The following is a 27,453-nucleotide window of genomic DNA, read 5'->3' as shown; positions in this document are numbered from 1 at the left end:
GTTTCCATTCCTGTACTCGGTTAAGAGAGAAAGAGAAGCAAAAGAGTTAAGATACCTATGAATGGGGTTTTTGCGATGGCATAATTAACTGTTAATGAAGGAAACTGTATTAGAAAAAGCATTGTCCAACTGTATCTTTTTGTTCATTGCAACTGCTAGTCTTCTGGTAGTAACATCTATTAAGTGCAACAACAAAATCTTTGGAGAGATTCTTGATCAAAACCTCTGATCTAAAATTAATTTGACAATTCAATGTTCATTATTGCCATTAAAACTTTTAAAAGTAAGTCACTATTTCTATCAGCTGTCTTATGTTCACATGCTATTTATAGACATCTATCATACAGAATTGCATCTCTTCTATACTTCAGGGTTTTTAAAAACACGGTGCAGCTATGTAAAATGTGTGTCACTTCTACACTCCCGGGATCTTTAGTTACTTTAATGTAAAATAAATGCCCTGCTTCATTTTCAGCTTGTAGTTGCCGTTTTCAAAATCCATCCCTTTCACTAATCTGTTGCATGTTCCATTAAACAAAGATGGCACTTGGTATGGTAAAGCAATAAATTCCACTATTCCTGACGTGAGTGTAAATTGACGACTAGAGAGGGAGCATTTCCTGGGTTTTTTTGAACGGCACCACTCATTACAGCGATCATGCAATATGTATAAACCATACCAGCTGTTTGGTGAGTTTTGTACCATATGAGATCAATCTTCAGTTTATAAAAAATATCTTCATCAGACGCTAATATGTGTCTGAGTTTATAGTTGTTGGCCAGACCAAAAAGAGTAATTAGCAATCCTAGTTTATACAATCTGTTGTAGGATCACCTTACACATGAAGAAGACTGTGTGTATTGCACGTTACTGTTTTCTGGATTTTCTTTTTTTAAACAGTCAAATATAGCTCTCTTCTGGAGAAAGGAGGCTGGAGGTAGACTCTGTGAAGATTTCTGATGGTAGTTGTAAAGTCATTTGTCTCCCTTGAGAGCGGAAGGAAGACTGCTGGGGAAAAAAGATCATCTTACTTTAGGGCATACTGGAAGAGTGACTGGCGTATCTTGTAGCTCTCAATTCAGCTGCAGCAGTGGTTTGTTAGCATGTCGGTTGATTGGGATTTTTTTTAGGTTGTTCTTGCTCAGCTGGCTGAAACAGCAGTTCTCCTTAAATTCTTTTTTAACAGTTTTACAATCTGTAAATCTGATAAATCCAAAATAAAGCCCTTCTGATCTTGTTTAAGTGCAGCTTAACCTCACAGTGGCTACATCAGAGGTTACACATTAAGTGCACAGGCCTACAAAGGTTCCTCTTCTATGTTGCTTCCGATGTTACTGGATTGAATGTGCCCAGCAGCGTAACATTCCATGTACAAATTGCAATTTTTATTTTTTCAGCTCACTTTTCATGCTGTGTGCTCTGACAACATTAGGAATACATGAGTTTGTACACTTTTTGCAGAAATTCATTGAAATGTGTGATGTCTGATAAAGTGGGAGCTAAAATAACGTTTTGGAAGTTGGGCATAACTAGTGCTAGCAGCTAAAAGTCAGAACAATGTTTCCATCTCTTGACATATGGAGCCAAACTTGCTGACTTCTGCCTTTGGTCCTCTCCACCAATCTGTCTGTCCTACAGGTTGCCCTTTGTGCATTATCTGTAGACTCTCATATCTAAGTTGGACCTCATAGAATCATAGGCTGGTTTGGGTTGGAAGGGACCTTAAAGATCATCTAGTTCCAACCCCCCTGCCCTGGGCAGGGACACCTCCCACCAGCCCAGGTTGCACCAAGCCCTGTCCAACCTGGCCTTGAACCCCTCCAGGGATGGGGCAGCCACAGCTTCTCTGGGCAACCTGGGCCAGGGGCTCAACACCCTCACAGCAAAGAATTTCTTGCTGATATCCAATTTAATCTACCCTCCTTCAGTTTAAAACCATTACCCCTCAGCCTATCACTAAGCTGGTACACTAGCCTGAGCTGTTACAGCTTATCACAGAATAGTAGGGGTTGGAAGGGACCTTTGGAAATCACCTAGTCCACCACCACACCCCCTCCTGCCAAAGCAGGGTCACACAGAGCAGGTTGCACAGGATCGCATCCAGGCGGGTTTTGAATATCTTTAGAGAAGGAGACTTCACAACCTCTCTGGGCAGCCTGTTCCAGGGCTCTGGCACCCTCAAAGTAAAGAAATTTTTCCTTGTGTTCAGGTGGAACTTCTGTGTTACAGTTTGTGCCTGTTGTCCCTTGTCCCTTATCTTAGTTGAGGAGGGCCCTAGTTCAGTTTCCATGTCAGATTTATGAGGAAGATGCTGTTCTGCAGTGTGATGCTTTCTTCTGGAGCTTGACCAGTGCCCAGGTGCATGCTGCCTGTACTGTTGTGTGGTACTCTGAGATTAGTGAGGGACTGGCAAGTGGAAAAAATGTGATACGTGAAAAGTACGTAGAATGAAATGGTTTCAGTAGGGTTTATTGTCGTATAGCATGCTTCAATAATGCATGTCTGAATGTTAAATGAGGCTTCAAAATTCAAGAATACCGTTGTAAATGTATTAACTTCCCTGCTATTTGATATATTGGGTGCTTGGCCTTTTTGTAATTTAAAAACAAAAAAAGCTTCTTACATCATCATTTTACTGTCTGTCTTAGGCTTTTAAAATGTCTTACATATTAAGAAATCTTGCAATCATATGGCCCTGGGTTAAGGGTTCTACCTAGTGAAGCCAAAATGGAGCCAGGTCTGTAGTATAAGAATGTCAGTATGTTATATTGGGAAAGCTCTTCTACCGCACGTGAAGCTTTTTCTGGCAAAGTTGCGCTTTTCCTCATTTCTTGAGTCCCAGCTGAAATAAATAGCATGTTTCTCCTGATATAACTGTATCAGCATTATTTTGCTGACACAGCTATAATAATTGGAGGTTTTTGTGGTTTACTTTCTCTAGCCCCTATAGTTTGCCCTCAGTGATTATCTAGCACTGCACTGACGCAGTGTGACCAACATCTGACATGTACTGCTTGTTCTCACTCATCCTGTCCCTGGAGAAAAATGTGTGCAATTGCTGGGCTTGGTTTGGTAAGGTTTTTTGGTGTTGTGTTGGGAGTGGGGGGACTTAAAAAAAATAAATAAAAAAATGAATAAACGTCTTCGTTAAACATGAGTACATAGCAATGGCAGGCAAAAAAAAATTGTTCTTAAAGAGAGCAAGGCTTGTGATAACTCATTTTCAGGGAGGAATTTATTCCATTACTGTGTTTTGTTACTTGTGTGTGACACTGCAATATCAGCAACAGTTTGTAATATTGACCTGGCCATTGAGATTACCAGGAAAAGTAGAAGTACAATGCTATAAACCCTCTTCTAACAGTAAGATGTCAGATGTGAGCTTATATGTTTTATTTAGAAAAGGAGCTATTTCATGTCAAAATAGCTGTATTGCCTACCCAGCAGAAAAACACACCATTCTCAGTATTTTTGTTTGTTGCGGATTTTTTGTTTGGTGGTTTGGATTTTTTGATGCAATGTAAGGCTACAAAATAAGACTTGGGGCGGGGGGGGAGAGGAATCTGTGTATGGGATCCCCCCTTTAAAACTTTCAGGCATCCAGCTTGTGTTTTAACGTCTTGATGGGTCTGACCCATTAATGTAGACTTTATAAATTGAGTGCTCATGTCAGTGTTTTTGTTGCACCGTGCATAAATCTGGGGAAGAAAAATCAGTTTAAATCAAGTTGTCAGGAGCTTCAGGTAATTCTTTATTTGTCTGGCTTTTAGTGTTCTAATGAACTGTTCAATAGACTTAGGTGCATACAGAACAGTTTAGACGACCTATTTTTCTTGGGCTATGCAACCTCATCAAAAGACTATTTTTGAGATAAGAGATTGAATACTGCCTTTGAGTAGAGAGTGGTGAAGGTCTGTATGTTGGTGTAGTTGATGGCATTTGAGGATGGTCAGTGCAGCTAGGACTTCAGCATTGTTGTGGGTCAGTAAAACCAAGGACTTTGCATCACCATAGGGGAAAAAATCACAGGATGTCTTGCAGGGTAAAGATTATGAAAGATGTTAATTTTTCCGTAATGATCAGCAGAAGCCAGCACGCAGCATTCTGAATGCTGACCTGAAAGAAAAGAACAAAAATATAGTCAGTAAAACTTGTCAGTGATGCACTTGCTTGGATTGGTCATGAAGTAGGACTGCAAAAACCCAAATGGAATATGGTGGCTGCTCAACATGAGGTTCAGCTTAAACTGCTTCCACACACAAGATCTCTCCTGGACTAACTGTGAGCTCTGGCGAAAAGTATTCGCTTGTCATTACAGACAGCTCAAGGAAAAAGTCCTTAGGGCTTATTAAGGAAGGAATGGAAAATACAGTCTTTTTATAGACTGTTAGCTCATCTGGACTGCCATGCTTTGTTTTGGTCTTCTCTGAAAAGGCATGATAGAAACTGGAAAGTCAAACTGGTGGGATACAAAGCAGGCACAGAAAAGAAAGGGGTAAGGAGTGTGGCTATGGTAGATGTTTTCATTATTATTTCCTATTCTGTTAAAGATATCTGTAACAGGGAATGTTACAGAAAATGCTACTTCTACAGTCCTGTTTACCTTTGTGGTTAATCCCAGGAGGCACTAAATGACAAGGAAAGAAATGTCCTGTAACTAATTAGAAAGTATATTGCTGCAGGTTATGAAGACACACAAACTTTTTTTTTGCTGTGTTTTGTCTCTGGATGACTAAAAATCCTATAAGTTAATCAGAACATAATTTTACTTGTTTTTGAGCACAGTCTGGAGTGTAATTCTCTCTGGAAAGTCTCTTCTTGCATAGAAAGTGCTTTGTAAGATTTCTGAACTCCAGTTGCAGCCCAGCTGGGTAGGAGGTACCGCAATTTCAGTGGTCTCTTCTAGTGTGTTAGCTTCGAGATTATTCTCCTGAGATCCTGCTTTGGGAAATTGAGATTGATTGGAAGATACCAATAATGTGCTGCAGGACAAGTATGTTCTCCAGTGTCTGCCTACTTGGTAACTTCTGTACAAAAGAAATTCTTGCCTGATGGAGTTAGCATAATGTCGGGGGCCACCTTTCTTTCAGAATTAACTAGGTTTGTGCCTGTGGGGGAGAGCGGGGCTTGGGCAGAGGAGGCATATCTCTTACAGAGACTGCAAGACGCCCTATAAATCTTGGAAACTTCTTTTCTTTGTATTAACTAGCTCCCTCCTCAGTGTCATGTATCCGTCCCTCTGGACTGTCTTCTCTAGAATTGCACAGCTCTGTTTCTGGATTGTCTGGGGTGATACATGAAATGTCCTTTCATTTTCTTTAAAGCTTAAGTACTTTACTTATGTAGCGTACTTGGACTTCCTTTCTAGATTTATCAGCTTCTTGCAAGTTACTGCATGTATTTTGAAGGATGCTTTGGCATTCCTGTTCCCTTTGGCAACACAAATCTGTGGTTTCCAGAGAAACTGCTTAAGTGCTCAGACACGCTGGAGTTAAAATAGCATAGTGTGCTACATTCAGAGGGATGGAAAGACAGCAGCATTCCAAACCTCACACTGTGATCACACTGGGCACCTTGCGAGGAAAATGAAAATGCTAAGGGGAAGGCAAGGTTCATATAAAACTCCAGTGAGGAGTCCTGATTTGCTGTGCTATTGTAAGGCAGTTACAGCGTGGTACTATCAGCCACAGAAACACTGAAGGCAAAAGGTTAAGTCTTCAAAAGACCAGGTGGATTCTAGAGCATGTAAGACGCTCATAAAGGGGATGTCACATGGTTCACTGACAATGAAATGGTAATGTTGTTTTTTTGCCATTTAATTATGAACATGAAATATTAATGAGCTTTAGAGATAAGCAAGGATTTATGTCTTTGTTCTGAATCGAACTAGTAGATGGGCATAGATAAGCAGTACAAATCTAAAGGCCATATCTATAACTTGTTCAGGCTCTGCAGTGCTTCCAGCGTATTTTGCAAACATTGGTTTTTCCACCTTGCTTTTACACAGAACTTTAGGTGAAGGTTCCTGTGCAGCTGGGAATCTCTAATTTCTCTAATCTCTGCTGCCTGCTTCACTGCACCAACATCTGCTTGGTTTGGCTATTTATTTGTTTTTTCCTGATGGAATTCTAAACTGGTAGGTCAAGCTGGACTAGGTTCTTCCTTTTCATTGTAAAGTGTACTTACGGTGAGCGGTCAAAACTTGCACAAAGGAGGTAGAAATTGCAGAAGGTTCAGAAGGCCTCTAAAATCTCTTTACTGAAGCCCTGCCCCGAGTTAACCAGTGTGTAATATGGTAATATGTAACCTGTCTGGTAAACAGCTCCACAAAGTGCCCAGTACCTCTGCTCCTCTTACAGGAGGAAAACCTATTGAGGAGAGCAATGTTTATAACTCAGTTACTTTCCTAGGGATGGGGAATTAAAAGTAGTACACGCAAAATACGTGTCCATATTCTTTCACCTCCATAAGGAGGGAGACTGTACCTGGCAAAAGCAGCTGGGATTTCCTTGGCACTAGGAAGAAGCTGTACACGGGCATGGCTTCCTCTGTGTTAAGACTAGGGAGTACTTTTGTGTTAGATCACTCTGTGGATTTTTGACAGGCTGATGCTTGCTCCAAGTAAAGTGGACAAGCCGTAGGCTCGCTGTCCTGTAGCTGAGCCTAGAACTTGGGTATATACAAATTATCACAAAACAGTTTCCAGTGTGCCTGGGCAGTTTCAGTTACCTAGAAAGATGATGTCAGGAACCAGAAAACATAACCACAATTTCCAAAAGTAGATAACTTTATTCAAGCTTTGTTATGTTCTTTAAAAGGGGGCTGGGGGGAGAAACAGCTACATCACAGTTTTGTCTTAATTTCCCATCTCCATGGATCTTGGTCAGTGAGGCATAACCTGCATGGAGATCTTTTTTTCCAGTGATGAGGAGTCACATTAGTATCATCTTTCCAGTGACATCCCATTGACATCACAAAGGTCAGTTCCTCAGTCACTGAAATGAAAGCTACCTGGAATATATTTGTGTTTAAAAGTGAAAAGCAAATGAAAATACGCTACAGACTATAGACTTCTGGATTTGCTGTTGAATAGTAGAGTCTAAAGTGAAATTCTGATAGGCTGAGCTGGTCTCTTTCTTCAAAACAAATTTATAGTGCCCTTTTTTCTGTACGCATTACTCGGCAGATGTGAGCTGTTGACTACTTATCTCGATAATGCATTAGTAATGACTAGCTAAGCAGCAAGGTATATTAAAAAAACTTCTTACAGCTGTAAAAGAAGTACTAAACAATTGTTCTCTGTACCTTTGCATTCACAAATAGCTGTTATTAGTTGCTTAGCTACCAGTGACCCTTATTAAGTTTCCATTTAGAAAAAGTGATGAATTCAAAATCATGAGGTGGTTCTATCACAGGAAAACAATCTCAAAGTATTTTAAATGCAGCATTTCAGTAATAGGATAATTATTTTTTCAGAGCTTTAAAAAAAAAAAGGAGACAACAACAAACAAAAACAAGACCACCCAGACCAGCAAGAACAAACTCCAAGGACTGTTTTGCTATAGGATGATTTTTGCTTATGTACATATAAAGGCCAAGTTAGGGATGACGGTGTGGCTGCTGTAGTTCATTGACCTGTCTAAAATTAATATGTGGGGCCTCTTTATGGACTATTTCTAGGCAAAAGAGCATCATTAAAGAGGAGTTATGCTGACATACACTTTCAGATTTATCTCAAATATTAGTCATTGCAAGGAGGGTGGAGATGCCCAAACTTAATATTTGAAAGGCAAGAAACAGGGTGAAATTGTAACAAAGCTAACAGCCTTTTTGTATTAGTTGTAACTTAAAAAATTTCTCTTCGTTTATCTGTATTTAAATCAAAAGCCTGTAAAATGGCACTGAGTAGGGAACTGAATCTCTTCTATGAGTGTTCCCAGAGAAGGGATAGAATTGTGTCGTAGTTAGAAGGGAAACAAAGGGAGTCACATGGTAACTCTCACCTTTCATGTTACTTTCATTGTCAAATTTCCCATTTATCTATTATAAATCATCCATTCATTTTTTTCCAGATGTTAAACCATCTAACATTTTGGTAAACTCTAGAGGTGAAATCAAGCTTTGTGATTTTGGTGTCAGTGGACAACTGATAGACTCTATGGCAAACTCGTTTGTTGGCACACGCTCCTACATGTCTGTAAGTACAGATTTTATAGCTTTGAGTTTACTATACATTATAGTAGAGTTATCACAATTCCAGTAATCCAACAAGAAACCAACTATTGCCATTACTACTGCTGTTCATAGTTCAGTGCTTCCTGCGTTCCAGGAATATCCCAGTATTGTATCAGATTGGGGGTGGGGGGAAAAAACTGTTGCAAGAAAAGCCAAGCAACTTGGAATGTTTTATAAGAGATGCAAAAGATTACAAAAGAGATGCAATTGCATCTATGTTGCAGAATCCAACTGGTTAATGCATTTGGGTTTTGTATACGCGTGTCTCCAAAAAAGCCCAGTATTTATAGTTTGCCTTCCTTATTAAGTGTGGTTCTCTTTCCACGCCAGCATTTTGCTGTGGTCACTTCTGGGCAAGCTGCTGCCTTGCTAGTGACCCTGCTGTGACTGCTCCCGGAACCCAGCGCGGCTGCAGCAACAGGAGAAAGCATGGGAGTGGTTGGTGCGGACAAGGCCACGACAGCTAATCTGAGACTGTTTACATATTCCTGTGTATGAGCAATACCTTGAAACTTGCCCTTCAGATAAACTCTTTGCATTATGTGAAAGGCCCAGTTAATGGAAATAACAGGTCTCTTATTCTAATGTGCTCGCCTTGTTCAACATACAGCCAGTTAACTCATACAATTGGAGCGCTCAGAGATTCTGTTGTAGGATTGAAACTGTGTGGGCTTAAATTTAAAGGAAAAAAGCATAATAATGCTGCGTCTGCTCAGCATGGGACCTGCATTTCAACATCAAAGGCAGTATTCTCTTTTTTTGTCATTTAATATTGGTAACATACTTGAAATAAAACTGTGACTTATGTTCCCACATACGTTTAGGGGCTGTTGCTAATTAGCAAAAAAAAATTGTCAGCTCCATCTCTTCTGGGCCCTTGACATACTACTGGCTTGTCCTTTTTCTCCTAGTAGAAGGAATGAGACCAAAGTGCTGTCTGCCTTCAGTTTTCTTCAGTCTGTTGTTGATACAGGCTGAGATTTGGCTTTGCTCTCTGTCATCATGTCACAGACCAAGCCATGATGGTGATTTCATCTATTCTTTTTGATACTGTCTGAAGGACCCTTTCTTGCAGTATCTCCCGTAGCATACTTTTTCAAATAATAGCTATAGAATTGTGACATGCCAAACAATGTCTGTTCTACCAAATGAAGGTGTGTATAGTCAACAATGCTTAACTTGAACATATTTTCTAGATTTTAGTTACTTTTCTATAACTAGTACAGTGTGTTTCCTGCTTTTTCTCATCCACTCACTCCTTCCTTTACACTTATATTTTATGATAATTTTTTTGTGTATCTTTGTTTTGGGACATTTTTATCCATTGTCCAGCAATTGTGTAGTTTATCCAGATGGCTTTGGGACTAGCTGAGGTGGGACACCAGAGAAAGCACAAACATAATCTCAGTAAATGTTACAAAACTAATTGAAGAAAACTATCATGCATTATGGGAGAGGGAATACGCTTTACGGTAATACTGCATTCTCACATTCTGTGAGAATAAGTTTCAAATGATACATATTTGTTTCCAAAATATGCATATAGTCAGGCAAGAATCTGCACTGTTTTGGTAAAATAGAGCTTGGTTTTTAAAAAGAGAACAGAAAAGTAAAGTGAACGTTTTCTTGGAGAAGTCGTAGTAAAAATGGATCCAACGATGATGTACATCAGTGTATTAAAAATTGCAGAAACCATATTCAGCACTCAACATAGTACTGATAAAGCAAGTGCAAAAACTAAGCAAAAGGAGTTGATTAAGAAATAATCGTATGTTTTAGTTCTGTAGGCACAAACAGAAGATGGGTACGCTGCTCAAAACTGAGGATCTTTGGAGCAATGTGACTGGAATATCCAGATATGGTTTTAATCATGATTCAACTGACAAAAAAAATGCCATACCTAAATGGTGTTTGAGTCTCCTAAAGACAATATAAAATGAATTTTTAGCTGAGTCTCTTACCTGCATACATTTTTTTAATACTTATATTAGCATGTGCATATAATCTGTCCAGAATTTGTGTTTGTCCCTTTCCAGTTTGTTGTTGTTTTTTTTCCTGAGAAAAATTTAAGCCTATTGCATTTTTGTTTGTCAGGCCATAATGTGTGAGTGGTTAAGCTGGCAGAGCACATGTTTGTCTTCCTATCTTGTATGTAGTTATCAATCGCTGTACCTCCAGGAAAGGTCTGTGGCCTGCATTATACATTATCATTCGATTTGCGTGTTATGTTTTATTATCATTTCAGTGGATTATACAGCTCAACAGTTTATGTAGAAATTATTTGAATATGGATCTAGAGCTGCAGTATGCATGTATATACAAGTCCTTGCTAAATGCATTTCTGCTGTAGGGAGCTATCAGAATGGTATCAGCTGAGAAGTGTCACAAACCACAAAGCTATCGCTAGAGCACCAGGTTGCATTTGGACCCATATAGAATCCATAAAGTTAATTCCCCTCTCCTTCCCAAAGCAGAAAAGCAAGAGCAGCTTCTCAGGGAAACCAGGTGAATCTTCAGTTGCCAATATTAGTTTTGCTTTCTTGCTCTTTAATTATCCCATCATCATTAATAGTTGCAACATTTAGATACTATGCTAAAGAAATAAAATAGCAACATAATAGCATCATTTTTTTAGAAGTCTCCAGGTTTTATTTGCAGTGGTGGTATGCAATGTTTGTGAAACTTCTGGAACTCCAGATGAGATATTTAAAGAAAAAGATCAATAAGTCACTCACTGGAAGATGTCACACTAATAAGTTGCGGTTTCATTCTTCATTTTATCCAGGCTATTGCAAAATGCAATTTTTTTTCTTTCTTGTTACAATACTGTCTTCCCCCCCCACTTATTTTTTTTTTGGCAGCCGGAAAGACTACAGGGAACTCATTATTCGGTGCAATCGGATATATGGAGTATGGGGTTGTCGCTGGTAGAAATGGCTATTGGCAGATACCCGATTCCTCCTCCTGACTCTAAGGAGCTTGAATTAATGTTTGGCTGCCCAGTAGAGGGAGATTCTCCAGTCACCGAGACCTCACCCAGGCAAAGAACACCTGGTCGACCAGTGAGCTGTAAGTTACTATCATCTTTTTCTGGTACCCTTCTCTGTCAGCTTAAAGGTCTTCCTTACCTGATACTGATCTGCATAGTGTGGCTTTAAACTTTAAAAAAATCAGGATTGTATTGGGCACCTGGCTCTGTCTCGCTGTGAGGAAGTATCTGAGTTTGAGAATCAAGGACCAGAGATGCTTTCGTTGATAACTGAGCTGTTCATGAGCACCATTAAGATCCCATTCTGTTGAATTGGTTCATAACTCTAAGATGTGATGCTGATCAAAGTACAGTAGGAAGATTCCCAGTGAAGTTCATGGTTTGGGTCAGACCTGAAAACTATGTCTTCTTGCATGAAAGTATTGCCCTGTTGCTGTTCCACTTTTTTCCTGTAAGTCTACTGGGTGCCAGCAAGTCCACCATGTAAGAACAGAGTATGTGACTGTCAGCTTCTTAAAATACCTCCACCATGGGAGGAGAGTAACACTGTATTTTTCCACTTCTACTATTTCATCTTAGCCTATGGACCAGACAGCAGACCCCCAATGGCAATCTTTGAACTTCTCGATTACATCGTCAATGAGGTAATCAGTTATTTGCACTTGTACTAATACAATTGTAAGCTTTTAAAGCATTCCAGAATTTGAGGGGGTGTGGGGTTACAGTTAGGGTAAGTCATATCTTTCATCTTTTATTGCTGCAGTATGAGAGACATCCTTGTTATGTGTGTTGGCTTGATTTTTAAATTATTCCCGGGAGAATTTTAGTTCATTTCTTTGCATTCTTTAAGTAGGCTTATGGGTTTTCCAGCCTGGATCGTGCAACCTGTTAGGATGGTTAATAGCAAACAGTACAATCAAGCATATACAGAACTGGGCTTTTTCTTCTAGTCTTACAAACAACCTAATTTATAATACTGTATCTTTCAAATAGCTAAGCTACAAGGCTGGTTAATAGAGATTGGTATTTTACAATTGATAATCTGTTTCCAGTATTTTCACAAGTGCTGCTGAAACTCACATGAGTCCACTGCTTGTGTCCTTCAAAAAAAACCCAACCAAAACAAAACCAAAAAGCATGCTGATGCTAGTTGTCATTTGTAGCAGCTGGATAATGTAATTGTTCCAGGTGAATGAACTGTGAAAAAGTGTCTGACTCTTAAAAAGCACAGTTGGTGTCTGGGTCCCTGCAAAGACCAGCATTGCATACGCTACTGTACACGTACTGATAAATTGCTTCTGTTCCTCCTCTGCACACACAATTCTCCTCTTGCATTACAAACCTATTTTTGCTTATTATATAACACTCCAACATGACAGCACTAACTCTTGGAATAGAGTTAGCGTTGGATTACTTAAGATACTGTGGTCCTGCTCTTAGAGCATCCCTGAGGAGAACAGTTTAAGCTCAAGAGCTGCAGTAGTTGAGAATTTGGCAAGATTATCTTCTGCCGCCTCTGCTGTAGCACAGGCAGTCTTCAGCGTGAGCTGCGACATCCAGCAGTCTGTACGCCCGTGGGTAACTCGGTGCATGCCATGTCTCAGCTCTGTACATACAAGTAACCCAAGTGTAAGTGCTTGCAGGATCCATGGTGTAAGAATGAGAACTTAACTGTGATCCCGTAGCAAATGTCATGGAAAACAAGACGATATTATGCAAGTTTACATTATGCAAGTTTACATAGCTCCTCTTCTTTCTTTATCAGAATTCTTTTTGAATTCAGAACCTGAACAAACTCATTCCCTGGGACAAAATATTTAGATCAAAAGGATTATAGAACTAATGATGTGCAGGGCATCTTCCCTTCCCCAAACTGGAGATTAGTAGTAAGGAGAATAACAATGCTAATTACTGCCAGCTGCTCTGAGCCTTCTTTAATGGCAGCTTAAGGCTGTGTTAACCACATTCAGGTCTGTGTATAGAGAGGAAATAAAAACACCCAACACACCCAACAAAAAAACACCATAGAAACTGTCTTGGGTCTGATTAATTACTGAAACACCTAAAATCCAGCAGCTGTGAGTAATAACCAAAATTAGTCAGTAATAAACTCAGCATCTTTGCTTTTATCAATCATATGACAGCATGTCCTTAGTTCATGTGCATGGAAGCTGAAGTCTGCCCAACATTTGTTTCAGAGTTCAGCTTTGAAGGAAGGCCTGGGTAGTGCTCGGCATTTACAGCTTTACCAACATATAGGACATAAAATTGGTAGCTTCCTGAGTAGGTTGTGCATCATCATGTATTAGTTGTGCTGAATGACTGCTGACTTTTTTTTTCTTTTTTTCTCCTCCCAGCCACCTCCAAAACTGCCCAATGGTGTTTTTGGTTCTGAATTTCAAGATTTTGTTAACAAATGGTGAGTTGCAAAGAGGCACATTTGGGATCAACCCTGCTGTCTCACTGTATCAAAACTTGGCAGTCAGAGGCCCTACTCATAGGTCCTGGCAAATGTGGAGTAATTTCAATTAGTGTAATCCTCTTCCTCCCAACTGTTAATGTGCTTAAAGCTCACTTTACAGGCACCAGCTTGACAGCATATGTCTCCAAAGAGACCCCCAAAGCTGAGAGAGATTCCTCTCTGTAAAATACAGTCTCTGCTTCTGTGTGCAGCTTGGATTAGTACTTCCTCAGCATTGAAGACACAATAGTCCTTATGGATTCTGATCATACAACATGCTTCTAAAGGAAGATCCTTACTTTTATGGGTAACCTCCACAGCATTCTGCAGTGCCTGTTCCATAGGATACACCAGTCTTGCAGGCTCCAGATGCTTTTTTCTTTCCCAGTGCTTCGCTGAACCAGTATCAATCACAGCAGTCATTCTCCCATCTATTTACTTTTCCAATAGCACTTCAGTAATACCTGCACTGAACCGGTATATTAAGTGCTAAGGGAGGCAGTTTGAAAAGTTAGTTTATTTATTAAAAGCTACATGTATATGTTTACTGTTTCCAAAAGGAAGAACAGTAATGTGATAGCTGTACTTGATGCTGAGCTTGAACAGACTTGGGTAAAAGAAACTTGAGGGATAAAGCAGTTCATATTGTTGAGTTTTCATTTAAATGGGAATTTAATCTCTCCAGCTTTGTTATAGACCCTCACTCCTGCCCCCACTGAACAGTGATACTCGGGATTTCGGACCTAAAACTGTACCTGTGGAGCCTGCAGAAGGGAATTGCTTACAGGCCCAGATCTATGTTTGAGAGGCAGTATGTTACCGAATGCTTTTATCTAGAGTGCTGTCTTCAGACCAAAGCAGTATACCTACATGATATAACTTGATCTTTATTTTAAAAGATAATAGTGTGTAACTTGTGTAATGCTTTTTGTTTCCTAGTTTAATTAAAAATCCTGCTGAGAGAGCTGACTTGAAGCAGCTGATGGTAAGTGAAAGTTCTTAACTTGAACTAAGAGCACCCTTCCAGGCAGGCTGGGCTCCTCAGCTGACCTGAGATCGGGATCAGAGCGTATGGTCTAAGTGTAGCTTGTGGCCCTTGACACAAACAGCTCAAACAGCCTGAGAGGCGGCTGCTCTTCTAATCCAGAGCTCAAGGGGCTGCAGGCTTTTGCACACTCCTAGAACAGGGACTGTTGAGGGGACCAAAACTGGTGGGTTTTGGAGTCTGCCATTTGATAATTACAATTAGTATATGACCTAATGTGATTAAATTAATTAGCAAAACAGTTCTCTCTTTCTTGGGTTTAGTAGTCAATAATGAAGTATATAGATTATTACTTTTAGGAGGATGAAAGAACAAAATTCCACTTACCTTATGCACTAGTTTAATATACTTTTATCCTCTTATGTGAAACTCAAAATTTGCCCCTCTCTTTTTTCATCATGTGTTTTTTTTTCTACATGAAATGACCTTTTCGGTTTCAGTGAATCTTTTCACGGGCTTAAGTGCAATGCTAGGACTGAAGTACTACTGCAGAAAACAGTTTTCCCTGCCCTGATCCTTCTACGCAATAAGGGTGCAAAACGCAATCGGACTCTTTCTATTACAAAAAGCCTTTCTGTGCACGGGTAGGCATTTTCCAGAGTATTATCTCAAGTGGCTGAGTCACACCCTTATTGCATATTGTGGTGTCAGTGTTCTGCAATGGGCACTGTGTAGGCAGTTTTCCTCTGGAATACTTCACAACGTGTGCATTTCACGTGCTGGTTATTTCAGTAATCCTGCAGAAAAGCTCTCCTGGTCACTTCGTGTGGTTTGCCAGATTTTATAGCTGGCTTGAATACGGAAAGTAAACTGGATTTGTTGTAGTTCGTGTTATTCAGAATTATTATTTAATGGATTGAGTTCTTGAATAATAATATTCTTCTCCTCTGCTCAGATTCATGCTTTCATTAAGAGATCTGAAGCGGAGGAGGTGGATTTTGCGGGGTGGCTTTGTTCAACCATAGGCCTTAACCAACCGAGTACGCCCACGCATGCTGCTGGAGTCTGAATGTGGAAGAGCAAATCCTGTACTGTACATCTGTTAACAACAATGCTATTTTGGTCCTATTTCCTCAGCTTGTACCTGTTCAAACATGTATTTCACCTCTTAAGGAAGAATGTCTTTATAGCATGTGCCAAATGGTTTTAAATTTTGTCATAAACTAATTTGTATTGTATTGGATTACATTTGTTTACTGACCAAAACATTCAGATGTTTAAGTTACAGTGCTTGCTGACTTTAAGTGAATATGGATATTCTTTCTTAATGAAAATACCACTGGGGGTGTCTGCCCCCAGCTTGTTTGAACTTTATCAAGATTCTTTGTAAATCGTTGGTACTTCAATCATGCTTACCTACTCTCCCATGCAAAAAGGGTTAGGGATGCTCCTAAACTGTATCTGTTGAGCATGCTTTTGCTGCTGCCAAACTGTATCTGAAAGTTAGGCCTAATGGTTCCAATTTTGCTGTTGTTTTAGAGATTTCTCTTTCCAGGTAAAGAAGGCAAGAGCTCTGCATTTCTTGGAATGTACAGGGCGATATTCTAATTGTAGACTTGTTCATATTTCTATATTTATTTTTAAAACGTATCATCGTACTTGGATTTAGTGGTGTATGTCTTTCTAATTGATTTGTAAAAGTTAGTTCTTGGAAGTGTCCTACAGAATCAAGACAAAGATCCAGGCAATTTGCTTTCTTTTAACCTAAAAATTCATGACAACTGTGTTAGTGTCTAAAGTGTACGAAGATCCTTTATTGTTTTATTCTCTCAGATGTTTAGCAATGAATTAATAAATATATTATCAAGTAACTTCTTGAAGCTCTTTTTAAAACTCAAACTCAACAACAAAAAGTTGTTGTTGCATTACACACCCTTTTTCTATGTATTTTTCCACAAGCATGCACCATCCTCAGTTCCGAGAGGTACAAGTTTGCATGTGTAAAATTGCCATTGCAGTGTGTCAATATCCTGTTTACCAGGTTTCTGTGGAATGTCTGAGGGCAGTCTGGCTGCAGAGGCTCTCTCTGGGTAGTGCTCCCACAACCTGTCCAGCCCTCCATGCTCCCTGCAGTGCTGTAACCTGTCATTAACCAAAAGCAATTGTACTACACCCATTTCTTCAGCTTATTTTTCTTCAGACATTCAGCTTCTGGGAGTTACTTGGCAAGCTAGTTGCTGTACAACAGCACAGGGAGAGTCCTCAGCACAAAGTCTTGCTCTCTAACAGCCGCGCTGAGCAGTGCTATAAAAAGTTCAGCTCCTTGGAAGGATGTTTCAGACATGGAAGTGGCTGAAGTTCCTTCCCAAAAGGAATCCAAATCATTCTAGATATGACATTCCACTTGGTCAACAGTATCGAGTATCATCAGAGGGAGAGATAGAATAGTCCTCAACCCATCAGCAGTAGGAAATGACTCATTGACATGTCCAAGGCTTCCTTCAGCTTGTCCTCACTTGACTGTGACTGGTGATAGTGACAAGGCTGTGTGTAATGTTTAATTTAAAATCTGTCCTGAGCTTTATCTGTGAATTACATCCACTAACATACAGAAAAACAACAGTACTTTTTTGTAATAGAAAGATTCAGTATGTGAACAGAGATTTAGAGATCTTAAATCCCCTTTTACGTGTTTTCTCCACAGATGATAGCAATAATTTGAACAACGCAAGCAGGGTTATATGTAGCCAGACACCAGGTAAAGTACTTTATTGCAGCACCCAATTGAACTGGTCTATTTTAAGCAAGCAAGGGAGTCATTTACAAAAGGTAGCAGGCAGAAAGGATATACTTCATATCCACAAAAACTACTCTGAAACATGCTGGGAACAAATTACATTTTTTCCATAGTCAGAGTTACCCTTTGGAGATGAAACCTTAGAGCAACTACTCCAGGATGTGAAGTGCCCTGAACAGGCCGAGCACCGTAACATGGGAGGGGAGGCGAGGGGAGGCTGAGGCTGGCTACTGAACTCCTCACACTCAGACTTTCAAAGAATTAGACTCCAAACTCTTAACACTTTCAGCTCAGACATTCTGGGTTTATTTACCTGCGAGTCTTGGGAAAGCTTTGCTAAATCTGCACACACATTCTAAGCTCCTTCATTAAGATAGCCAGGATTCTCAAAAACCAATTAGTCTTCAGTGCAGGATGAAGCTACAATTACATTCCAACATCCAGTTTCTATTGCTACAAACCAAGTAAGAGCCGGATCAACAGTCTCTCCTCAAGCAGTGGCAGGAACTCACTGGAGGTTTAATCGTGTGTTCTGGCCAGCCCTGGGACACTGGACACTTTTCCAAGTTCCTTTCCTGCTCTTAAAAGCAAACTTCAGCAGACGATTTATTCTATTTTCTCTGAGTGATGCCAGAAACAGCAACAGCACCTTTAGGTACTAGTTCTGCGATGAACAGCCCTGGATATAACTGACTATTTTCCTGGTGGGACGGTTGACAGAGTGGCTGAGTTAGAATATTACTTCTATTGCTTGTCATCAGCTTAACAGATTTTGTTTCCGTGCTTTAAAACAAGTCTTCAAGAATTGGTTAAATAAGCAGCTGCACCACCCACCGTCTGCCTTCCACGAGGAGAAAGAACATACTGTCTATTGGTAAGAGCAGCACTAGCCTGTTACCGTAGCATTAAAGACATTGTGGAGGGGAATTCACATCACTTTTCATTTTATAACAAGTTCTTAAATTCCTCATGCTCCTCCTTGAAGATCACTTAAAAGCAGAAGGTGGACTTGCATTGGTTTATGAAGTTACTGTGAGGGGAAAAAGAAAATAACACTAATTTTAAAATATTAGTTCCTTATTACAGGTAACACGGACCAATTCTTACCATACAATTTGTGGACAAAGAAAAGGCTAGTTGGCTGCTACTCTGAAAGAGCAAGAAGTAGAAAATACTTTGGAGTCAGTACTTAAGTAGAGTGACATTACTTAAGAAGAGCACCAGTAGGTACAAAGAGAGGCCACCGCGTTACTGCGCTCAGAATTAGGTTGCTGGAGCAGTATCTGCTTCTCCCAGTGCAAGAACATCTTGGTCACATTTACAGGGAGCGTTAAGTCCAGTTTTCCGTGTAACTGAGACCGTAGCAGCTGAAAGCCGGGAGACAATCCTGGCCACATCTTGTCTCACGGTGGATCTTAAAATTCCTGGTTTAAGCAAATGAGGTTGTAATATAATCATTGGTTTAACAACCAGCCTGTAAGGCCTGGTTTTATTTTTCAGCACGAGGAAACAACAGATGAATTATTGCTTTTATTGTATGTGTTAAATTAGTCTGACTTAATTAATGACTTCTCTCATCCACCTATGAAGATGTAGTAAGCTAGATTAAGTTTTAAATGTGGAATGGATTATGCTACATATTTGTGCAGCAAATTTTCATTCTCTAAACATCTAAGTCAAGATGTGCCAAGCTTGTGACATTCATGTATTCAAGGGTAACTTCCTTAGACTCCAAGACTTGGTCTTGCATATCATAAAGTTCGTATCCATATACAGGACAAAATGAAAATTGGTGAATTTTATATGAATGAAGAAATTCCTGAGTCTGTATTAAAAAGCATCTCTGATTTTTTTCTCTCAAGAATCGGATTCCTCCTCTTCCTCCTCCTCTTCATGATCTTGAAGGCTCAGGTGTAATTCGGTTTGATTGATAGCGGCCTCGTTGTCCATCTGCCCGAGAGTCTGTCGCAATAAAAAAGTTTATCATCTTGCTAATTATCAAGCCAGGCAGCGACACAGAATGCTTCTCAAACCACTATTAAAACTGTGCAGTCACAGTGTCTTTTAGAAATCTCAGTACTAGACCGAGCCCATCAGAGGGACCAGCACCAGTTAGTCCTCCAGAGAAGAGTTTCAATTAGTTTGGACTGACCATATGCTTAGCAAAAAGTTGAGAGGATAACCGTACCGCCATGCCCTTCCATCGGCTGGATAAACTGGCACGTCCCCGTTAACAGTATCAGACAGAATGCTTAATAATTGGTGAACTGATGCTGCGCCAATATAAAGCAGGTATTTCCCAGCCTCCCTGGAAACAACATGCTGCTTTCAGGGATGGGAAAAGGTGAAAAACCTTGAGACCTAAAACGGCAACTGGGGGGACAGATTTTACAGCTGAGCCATTCTGCTAATGAACAGCATAAAGAAGATCAACGTCAAGAACTCTGGATGAAAAGGGCCACGAAGATGATCAAAGGGCTGGAGCCCCTCTGCTGTGAGGACGGGCTGAGAGAGCTGGGGGGGTTCAGCCTGGAGAAGAGAAGGCTCCGGGGAGACCTTCCAGCCCCTTCCAGTCCCTAAAGGGGGGCTACAGGAAGGACAGGGAGGGAGTCTTGATCAGGGAGTGTAATGATAGGACTAATGGTTTCAAACTGAAGGAGGGGAGATTTAGATTGCATATTAGGAAGAAATTCTTGGCTGTGAGGGCGCTGAGCCCCTGGCCCAGGTTGCCCAGAGAAGCTGTGGCTGCCCCATCCCTGGAGGGGTTCAAGGCCAGGTTGGACGGGGCTTGGAGCAACCTGGGCTGGTGGGAGGTGTCCCTGCCCAGGGCAGGGGGTGCCACTGGGGGGGCTTTAAGGTCCCTTCCAACCCGAGCCGTTCTGTGATTCTATAAAAACCGCCCACAGAAAGACCTCCGCCCGCCCGAAGGAGCGCCCCGCTCCTCTCCCGCTGCCCGCCCCGGCCGCCCCTTACGCCGTGAGGCTCCTCCGCGGGGGCGGCGGCGGCCGCGGCCTCCTCTCCGGCGCGGATCATGGACTGCAGCGCCAGCTCCTCCACCTGCAAACCAGCAACACAACGGCCTCTCCAGTCAGCTGTCACACGGGCATTAAATCGCTCTGAGCAATCAGCCACTGCAACAGCAAAGCTTTTAAAACCTTCGGCTTCAAGGCGCAGCAGGACAGCGACGACCCCGCTCCGGCCGCGTTTACCGCGGCCGCCTTCAGCGCAGCGGGTGTTTGGTGAAATTATCGCAGAGCAGGAACGAAAAGGCCGCGGGAACAACCACCGCCCCCCCTCCACACACACACACCCCCACGGCCGCGCCCAGGCGGCGGGGGGCCGCTCGCTCCCAACCGCGGAGCGCTTCAAGCCTCAAAACACAAAAGATAACAGGGAAGAGAGACGGGCGGACCCGGCCCGGCCGCTGCCCGCGCTCCCGCACCCGCCCGCCGCGGGTCCGGCACACCCCCCACCCCCGCCCGCTGCGGGGGTACCGGCCCGGCCCGGCCCCAGCCGCCCCCCGGAGGTCCCCGGGCCGTCCCCCCGCCGCCGCTGACCCTGAGGCGGGTGAGCTGGTCGTGCAGCGCCGCCTTCACCCGCAGCAGCGTCTCCTCCTCCTTGCGCAGCTCCTGCAGGCGGCTCAGCATCCTCCGCCGCCCGCCCGACGCCGCCGCCACAGCGCCCCCTGCAGCGCGGGGGGACCCGCCGGGCCCCGCCCCCGCCTGACGTCACGCCGACGCCATTTGCAGCTTTCCGGGCAGCCGCTGCCACCGCGCGGCCGCTCTGCATCAGGGCCCCGCGCGGGAGCGCCCGAGGTAGGGGACGGCTAAATCCCGGCCCAGCGGCGTCGGGAGGCGGCAGCGCCCGTCCCGCTTCCGCTCATCCCGAACAGCTTCCCCTCCCCAACCCGCCGAGAAACCACAACAGACACGTGCGACGTCATTTCTCGGTTCCAACAGAATTTATTGGTTGCAAAGCCCCAGCCGTTTCCTGACCCGAAGTGGACGAGGCAGCGCACGGGGTTCACGCTTCGGCCTTGGCCTCGGTGGCCGCCTTGGTGGGCTCTGGCTTGGTCTGGGCTGGTGCCTTGGCCGCCAGCTTGGCCTTGGCCTTGGCCCTCCTCTCCTCCTTCAGCTTGTGCTAGAAGAGACACAGAAGCATCAGCACCTCAGCTAAGGACTAAAGACAATTTCACCCCCTACCGGCTTCTGTGCTCACTCACGTTTTGCGCGTGGCGCAGAATGGTGTTGCGGCGCATCGTCTTGGCGTAGGGGTTCAGCTTGATCATGATTCTCAGATTCTTCAGCGGGTTCTTCTTCAGGACTCTGCGGTGAATCTTCTTCCTGCAAAGAACAGACAGGGATCGCCCTCTCATTTCACAGTACGAGTTCTGCTAGATTTCCGCTGAAATTTGGGGAACTGCAATTCCTAGTATTTGTACCCAGAAACTAAAGAAACCCCATCCCCATCTGACATCCCACCGCAGAGATTTCTGATCTCACAAAGCCTTGCCCTTGGCAATTTCTCAAGAGACTGCACTTGGCGCTCGTTAGGGGAAAGTGATTACTTGGGAGCACGCAGTGCCTTCTGGATTTCCTGGCTTCTCATGATTCTTCCAATGTCCGTATTGGTCATCTTGTGCATGGGCAGGCTGCGAAACAAAGATCAGAGCGTGAGTCGGGTGAAAAAACATGGTGTTATGGCTTGAGAAAAGCGTCACTCAACCCAGGACACACGGCCCATTGAATGAAACGAGGCTTTTAGGAAAAAGCACTAACATTCATTTGCCACCTCGTGACAGAAGAGCCCACGACACGACAGGGTTTTACCCAGCTGGGCTGCGCTTACTTGTAGTCGCTCTTCAGGGTGGCAGCTTTGCGCCAGGTGCCGTACAAATCATCCAGCTTGCGGAAGGCGCTTTCTGTCCAAATGCAGAAACGCCCGACGTGGCCCCCGGGAGCAAGTCTCAGCAGGTTGAGCTTGTTCACATCAAGGAGAGTAATTCCTGTAGAAAAACAGGCAAACACACATTCGTGATTCAAATCGAGGAACGCAGGACTTAAGAAATAAACAGAGAAAGCACACAGGAACAGACAGAGGCTTAGCAGCTTTTACATTACAGGCTTACATACCCCTATATATAAAAATCTATTAATTTTTAAAAAATAATAGTCTTTTTCCAGCAACAAACTTGACAGACTTGTTTTTAACTGCTCCAAATGCAGTTTAGAGTTGGCAACAGCTATAACATTTGTCATAAACATCCTCAACATCACCAAAACAGACTCTGAGAAAGAACGTGTCAGCTACTTCAGCAAGTCAGAACTTCCACAAAATCATGTGTTTCAGAAACACGGACCAATGAAGTGGAATCTCATCATTCTAGGCCGTCTCCCAGCACAAGAGCAAGCGTGCCTCAAGTTCAAGTTACCTGGGATGTTCCGGAAAGCTCTGATGATACCATTGTCCTCATTGTAGATGATGCAGGGTCCCCTGCGCTGGATACGACGGCGATTCCTCATTTTACCCTTTCCGGCCCGCATACGCTGGGAGGCATAAACCTATAAGAACATCCAACTTGTGAATATCCAAAATTGTCCAAATCCCACTAATAAGACACAACAAAACTGCTTTAGTCAGAACTTCACAATCATCACTGCTTATCTGCAACACGGACCGTGAGAAGTTCATCATTCTTAAGAGTCAAGGAAAAAAAGCTATTAACATTAATCGACACCGAAATGAAGACAGCTAAATGGAGTAAAGCAGCACAGTAAGAAGTTTACTTTGCTTAAACTCTTTTTTACAGTTTCTTGTAGTTTTATTACCAAGGGATTTCTAGCAGCAATGTCAGAGTCAAATCACTTGTGTTTTGCTCCTACGAACGTACCTGTAGCCACTCACCTTTTTGATGTCATTCCAAGCTTTAAGCTTCTTAAGGAGGAGAACAGCTTCCTTGGTTTTCTTGTAACTCTCAACTTTGTCCTCAACCACCAGAGGAAGTTCTGGAATCTCCTCAATGCGGTGGCCTAGAGAGGATTTTACAAGGCACTAAGTTACCCACTGATCTTGGCTGTACGCGTTTCTCGAGGTTAATGCCTTGTGTATTCAGAAATGATACAACATCAGAAACAGCGGAAATTAAATTCATGATCTCGTATGCAGGCACAGTAACCACAGCAGTGAGGTTTCAGCAGAGTTCTGTGGTCTGCCTCAGACAGTACTTTCTGTACCCGAGCAAATACTAAGCAAATCTTTGGCTTCCACCAACAGAAATCAAACCAAACTTCAACTCTTTAAAAGAGAATTTACTCTGAATGTTCCTTGTGGATGACTAATCACATAACTACTGATACTGCTCAGGCAATGCAAAGCTGCAGGCAAACACTTCCAGAGGCAGAATTCCCACCTTTAGACATGACCAGTGCTGGAAGAGCAGACGCTGCCAGAGCGGAACAGATGGCGTAACGCTTTTGAGTCGTATTCACTCTACGGTGCCAGCGTCGCCAAGTCTTGGTTGGGGCAAACATGCGGCCTCCGCGACACATCTACACATCGACAGTTAAGAACAACCTTTTTGAAGCTTCTTTTCTAGTGCGAGACTCTAATCCTTGCTCAGTGTTACTTGTTCGTCAACCATCTGTACCAGTACACTGACAGCAGGCAACTGTCACTGAGCACAGAGTAAGACGCAAATTACGACATCATGGCAAGACAGTACACATCGGGAGATTCAAGATATCCACCACTTTTGCAGTGGGGGGGAGGGAATCAATGAAAGCTTCTGTTCATTAAAGCAAGTCTGAATTTGCACACAGAAGTTCCAACCACATTACAGATTTCTCAAACCTGGTGGTCCAGAGCACTGTAGGTAGCCATTACCCCAAGCAGAAGACTCCATTTCACATTTAGATACTTGAAAATCATTTTTCTGCTTGATGAGGTCATCTTTACACCCAATGCAAGCAGCAGTGATGAAAGGATACGTTTCCAAAGGCACCCTGGCCAGAGCGGTGAGTTCCACCACCTCGTACTCGAGGAATACGAGCAACAGCTCTCCCAGTACCCCAAGATTCGGCACTGGTCTGATGACCTGCAACAGAATGATTTTAATTCAGATGGTGACAACACCGCAATTTTCTCAGTCACAGATATGCAGAATTCAAGACCACCAATCAGAACTTCCACTGTTATCATGTGTTTCAGAAACACGGACCAATGAAGTGGAATCTCATCATTTCAGCAAAACAGATCCCCATCGGGATTTGTTAATCCATAAATTAACTCTTACCATATTAAAAATCTGCTTAGGTCAGAATCAAGTACATTAACATACCGATTTCTAAGCCTGATCCTCAATTCGGAGGTCTGAATTGGCACTGCTGTTCCTACTGTGTTTAAATGTTTATGTGAAACACTGTTGGACATAAACTCGAAAATGCATGTTCCTGGCTTAAATTTCTTGGAAAGCAGTAGCTGCTTGCACCTACAAGCTTCTGAAGCAACTCTAACAAATCACAGAATCGCAGAATGGCAGGGTGGGAAGGGCCCTCTGGAGATCACCCAGTCCCACCCCCTGCCAGCGCAGGGTCACCCACAGCAGGTGGCACAGGAACGCGTCCAGGCGGGTTTGAATGTCTCCAGAGACAGAGACTCCCCCACCTCTCTGGGCAGCCTGTGCCAGGGCTCTGCCACCCTCAAAGGAAAGAAGTTCCTCCTCTTGTTTAGTGCAAATGCTCGCATTTACACAGATTTCTTCTTGGCAAATACCTCAGGTGGTCAACATGGAGCAGGGATGATAAAGCGCGGGTTTTCACCAGAGTTTTCCGCCTGCTACACTTTCAGATGTTTTGTGGAATGTAGATTCCACTTGAGGACCTAGGCACCACCATTTCAGGTAGGACACCAGAGTACTCCAAGACTTTTACAACACCTCGCTGTTCTCCAGAACAATAAAAACTTCTATTTCATACAGTTTCAAGTCAGATTGTTAATAACCATAACAGCTGCCCTACTTTCTATACAGAATCCCACTGAACAGCACAGTTCAGTGCACTTAGTTCTAATCTTGTTTCTATTTTAGCCCACTGATATTAAAATCCAAGGCTAATGCAAGGATTTCTGTCTGTTTTGTGGTCTAGCCATACCTGCAAGTTCACTGACAGCGTAGGGCTGCCTGTTGTTCTTGCGCAAATTGGTGTGAACGAAGTTCACAACATCAGGGCGAATGGGAGCCTTGAACACAGCAGGCAAGGTGACATTCTTGCCTGATGCTTCCCCCTTCTCAGAGTAGACAGATATTAATGGTCGAGCACAAGCCTGAAAAAGAAAGAGGGAAAAATCTTAAGCACAAGTAAAGTAAATTGCTATCATTGAAATCCATCAAATATTGCTCAGAATGAAGGGGTCTTCAGTTCAACAGCGCCAGCACACTGACAGCAGGCAACTGTCGCTGAACACTGGATAAGACGCAAATTACATCATCACAGCAATAATTTTTGCTTAACACAGTGCTCCACAGGACAACCCCCATCCAGAACACAATACCTGAGGTTTGAAATTCAATAGATTTCCAACCTATTTGGACAAAATTAATCTAGAATTGAATCCCTGGGCTCTTTAGTAACGCCTTCTAAACTACTTCCCACCTGCTATTAAAAAGCCTATATAAAACCCACCTGTATCAATTCAGTTTATTATTTTGTTATTTAGACTATGTATAACAGCTGAAGTGCTGTAACCACCTTCTGAAATACAATATAGAGACTCACAATGACTACAAGCAAGCAAACTAAGCATCAGAGTGAACTTTTTGGGAAGTCTGGGCCCTCGGAACAATCCCTGGTGCCTCAGAATTGTGAGGTGAAAAATTCAACAGCACCGTTCAAAAAACTGAAAAAAAAGGTCAAATAGCTTGCCAGTCTGAATGGGACCCTTTAAAATACATCTGTTAGCATTACACTTTGTCGATAAATTAATAGCTCATGGCAATAATATAGGCAAAGTATCTTCCTTTCCCATCCACAATTCATTTCAGAAGGATTAAAAATACTACAAAATTAATGAGCTAATAGCAATAAAAATACTATCTGTGTTTCTAACGCTTGTCACTAGCAAGGCACTGACCCCTGAAGTTAGTGCAGAGACCCCAACACAAACAAGAACAAAGTTTACCAGGGTGAAAGGACCAGAACACAATCTGAAATATATTAGCAGGAGAAGTTGGTCATTTGCAACCTGGCTCCAGACCAAGGCCTTCAAAAGCCTGTTGCAGACCAAAAATAATAATAAAATAAGTTTAAAAAAAAATTTGAAATGGGTATTACAGAAACCGGTTTTTTAACTCTATCTGAGCTCAAAAGTTTCTGTGTGGCTCTGTTTAGCTTTAGAGAAATACGTGACAAAAATGAAAACGCCCTGCCAGCAGGCGCTGCGGGCCCCATCTCCCACACTGCCGAGGAAAGGCTGGCTTCCAGCGGACCAGGCCAAGCTCTCAGCCGCGACCCCCTCTGCGGCCCACCCCGGCCCCCCTTCAGCCCTCCCGCCGGCCCCGGCCTCCCCACACCAGCTCCACGCGGCACCAAGCGCTGACGGCTCCAAAATGGCGGCCGCCCGGCTGCCCCACGCCACCAGCCCTCGGACTGCCCGCGGTACGGCTCTGCCCGCCTCGCCTGGCTCCCGCCGGCCTCGACCCACTACCCGCCCCAGATCACCGGCGGCCGCGGCCCCGATCCCTCCGGGCCCGCCGCGGCCCCACGCCTCACCATGGTGGCGGTGGCGGAGCCTCTCGTGCTCCCGCCCGTCTCCGCCGCAGCCCCCACCGGAAAAGGAAGGACTCGCCACTCTCCCTTCGCTATGAGCGATGTCCTTCCGCACCCTGTCCATCGCCTTCTACGACGCCGCCCGCTCGACTCCCGGCCCCGGCCTCAGCCCGAGCCCCATCGCGTACGCCGCGACCCGCGGTGCCGAGCCCGCTCTCTCCCGG

General features: G+C 43.1%; 3 protein-coding genes and 5 non-coding genes across 9 annotated transcripts in view; 1 reads left to right on the top strand and 7 right to left on the bottom strand.

Annotated features, from left to right (window-relative positions):
- Positions 1–16,542, top strand: part of MAP2K1 (mitogen-activated protein kinase kinase 1) — a 39,725-nt gene extending 23,183 nt beyond the window's left edge. The window contains exons 6-11 of the mRNA XM_054213751.1: positions 8,074–8,198; positions 11,098–11,305; positions 11,805–11,869; positions 13,583–13,644; positions 14,626–14,671; positions 15,627–16,542. Coding sequence (XP_054069726.1) covers positions 8,074–8,198; positions 11,098–11,305; positions 11,805–11,869; positions 13,583–13,644; positions 14,626–14,671; positions 15,627–15,740 — 620 coding nt within the window. The 3' untranslated portion in view covers positions 15,741–16,542. The remainder of the gene's footprint in view (positions 1–8,073; positions 8,199–11,097; positions 11,306–11,804; positions 11,870–13,582; positions 13,645–14,625; positions 14,672–15,626) is intronic.
- Positions 16,543–17,408: 866 nt separating this feature from the next.
- SNAPC5 (small nuclear RNA activating complex polypeptide 5) lies at positions 17,409–21,165 on the bottom strand. 2 transcript variants are annotated; one of them, XM_054213752.1, is made up of 3 exons: positions 21,026–21,165; positions 20,442–20,525; positions 17,409–19,430 (listed from the first exon to the last, which is right to left on the bottom strand). In XM_054213752.1, exons 1-3 carry the CDS (start codon positions 21,113–21,115, stop codon positions 19,326–19,328), a joined length of 279 nt encoding a protein of 92 aa, XP_054069727.1. In that variant the 5' UTR covers positions 21,116–21,165; the 3' UTR covers positions 17,409–19,325. The 2 variants fall into 2 exon arrangements, with proteins under 2 accessions (XP_054069727.1, XP_054069728.1); XM_054213753.1 differs by lacking the exon at positions 17,409–19,430 and adding an exon at positions 19,437–19,776.
- Positions 21,166–21,410: 245 nt separating this feature from the next.
- On the bottom strand, positions 21,411–27,392 carry RPL4 (ribosomal protein L4). Its single transcript, XM_054214544.1, has 10 exons — positions 27,233–27,392; positions 25,616–25,787; positions 24,455–24,561; positions 23,878–24,016; positions 23,373–23,497; positions 22,900–23,029; positions 22,317–22,473; positions 22,036–22,119; positions 21,691–21,811; positions 21,411–21,608 (listed from the first exon to the last, which is right to left on the bottom strand). Exons 1-10 carry the CDS (start codon positions 27,233–27,235, stop codon positions 21,492–21,494), a joined length of 1,155 nt encoding a protein of 384 aa, XP_054070519.1. The 5' UTR covers positions 27,236–27,392; the 3' UTR covers positions 21,411–21,491.
- Positions 22,784–22,854, bottom strand: LOC128915394 (small nucleolar RNA SNORD18). Its single transcript, XR_008468633.1, has one exon. It is a non-coding gene; the product is annotated as a small nucleolar RNA SNORD18 (small nucleolar RNA).
- Positions 23,101–23,167, bottom strand: LOC128915395 (small nucleolar RNA SNORD18). The gene has a single exon (XR_008468634.1). It is a non-coding gene; the product is annotated as a small nucleolar RNA SNORD18 (small nucleolar RNA).
- Positions 24,081–24,180, bottom strand: LOC128915381 (small nucleolar RNA SNORD16). The gene has a single exon (XR_008468621.1). It is a non-coding gene; the product is annotated as a small nucleolar RNA SNORD16 (small nucleolar RNA).
- LOC128915393 (small nucleolar RNA SNORD18) lies at positions 24,640–24,711 on the bottom strand. Its single transcript, XR_008468632.1, has one exon. It is a non-coding gene; the product is annotated as a small nucleolar RNA SNORD18 (small nucleolar RNA).
- Positions 25,859–25,959, bottom strand: LOC128915382 (small nucleolar RNA SNORD16). The gene has a single exon (XR_008468622.1). It is a non-coding gene; the product is annotated as a small nucleolar RNA SNORD16 (small nucleolar RNA).
- Positions 27,393–27,453: the final 61 nt, after the last annotated feature.

The sequence above is a fragment of the Rissa tridactyla genome, chromosome 9 (assembly GCF_028500815.1).
Source record: "Rissa tridactyla isolate bRisTri1 chromosome 9, bRisTri1.patW.cur.20221130, whole genome shotgun sequence".
Taxonomy (NCBI): domain Eukaryota; kingdom Metazoa; phylum Chordata; class Aves; order Charadriiformes; family Laridae; genus Rissa; species Rissa tridactyla.
This window is presented reverse-complemented; position numbering and strand designations above follow the sequence as displayed.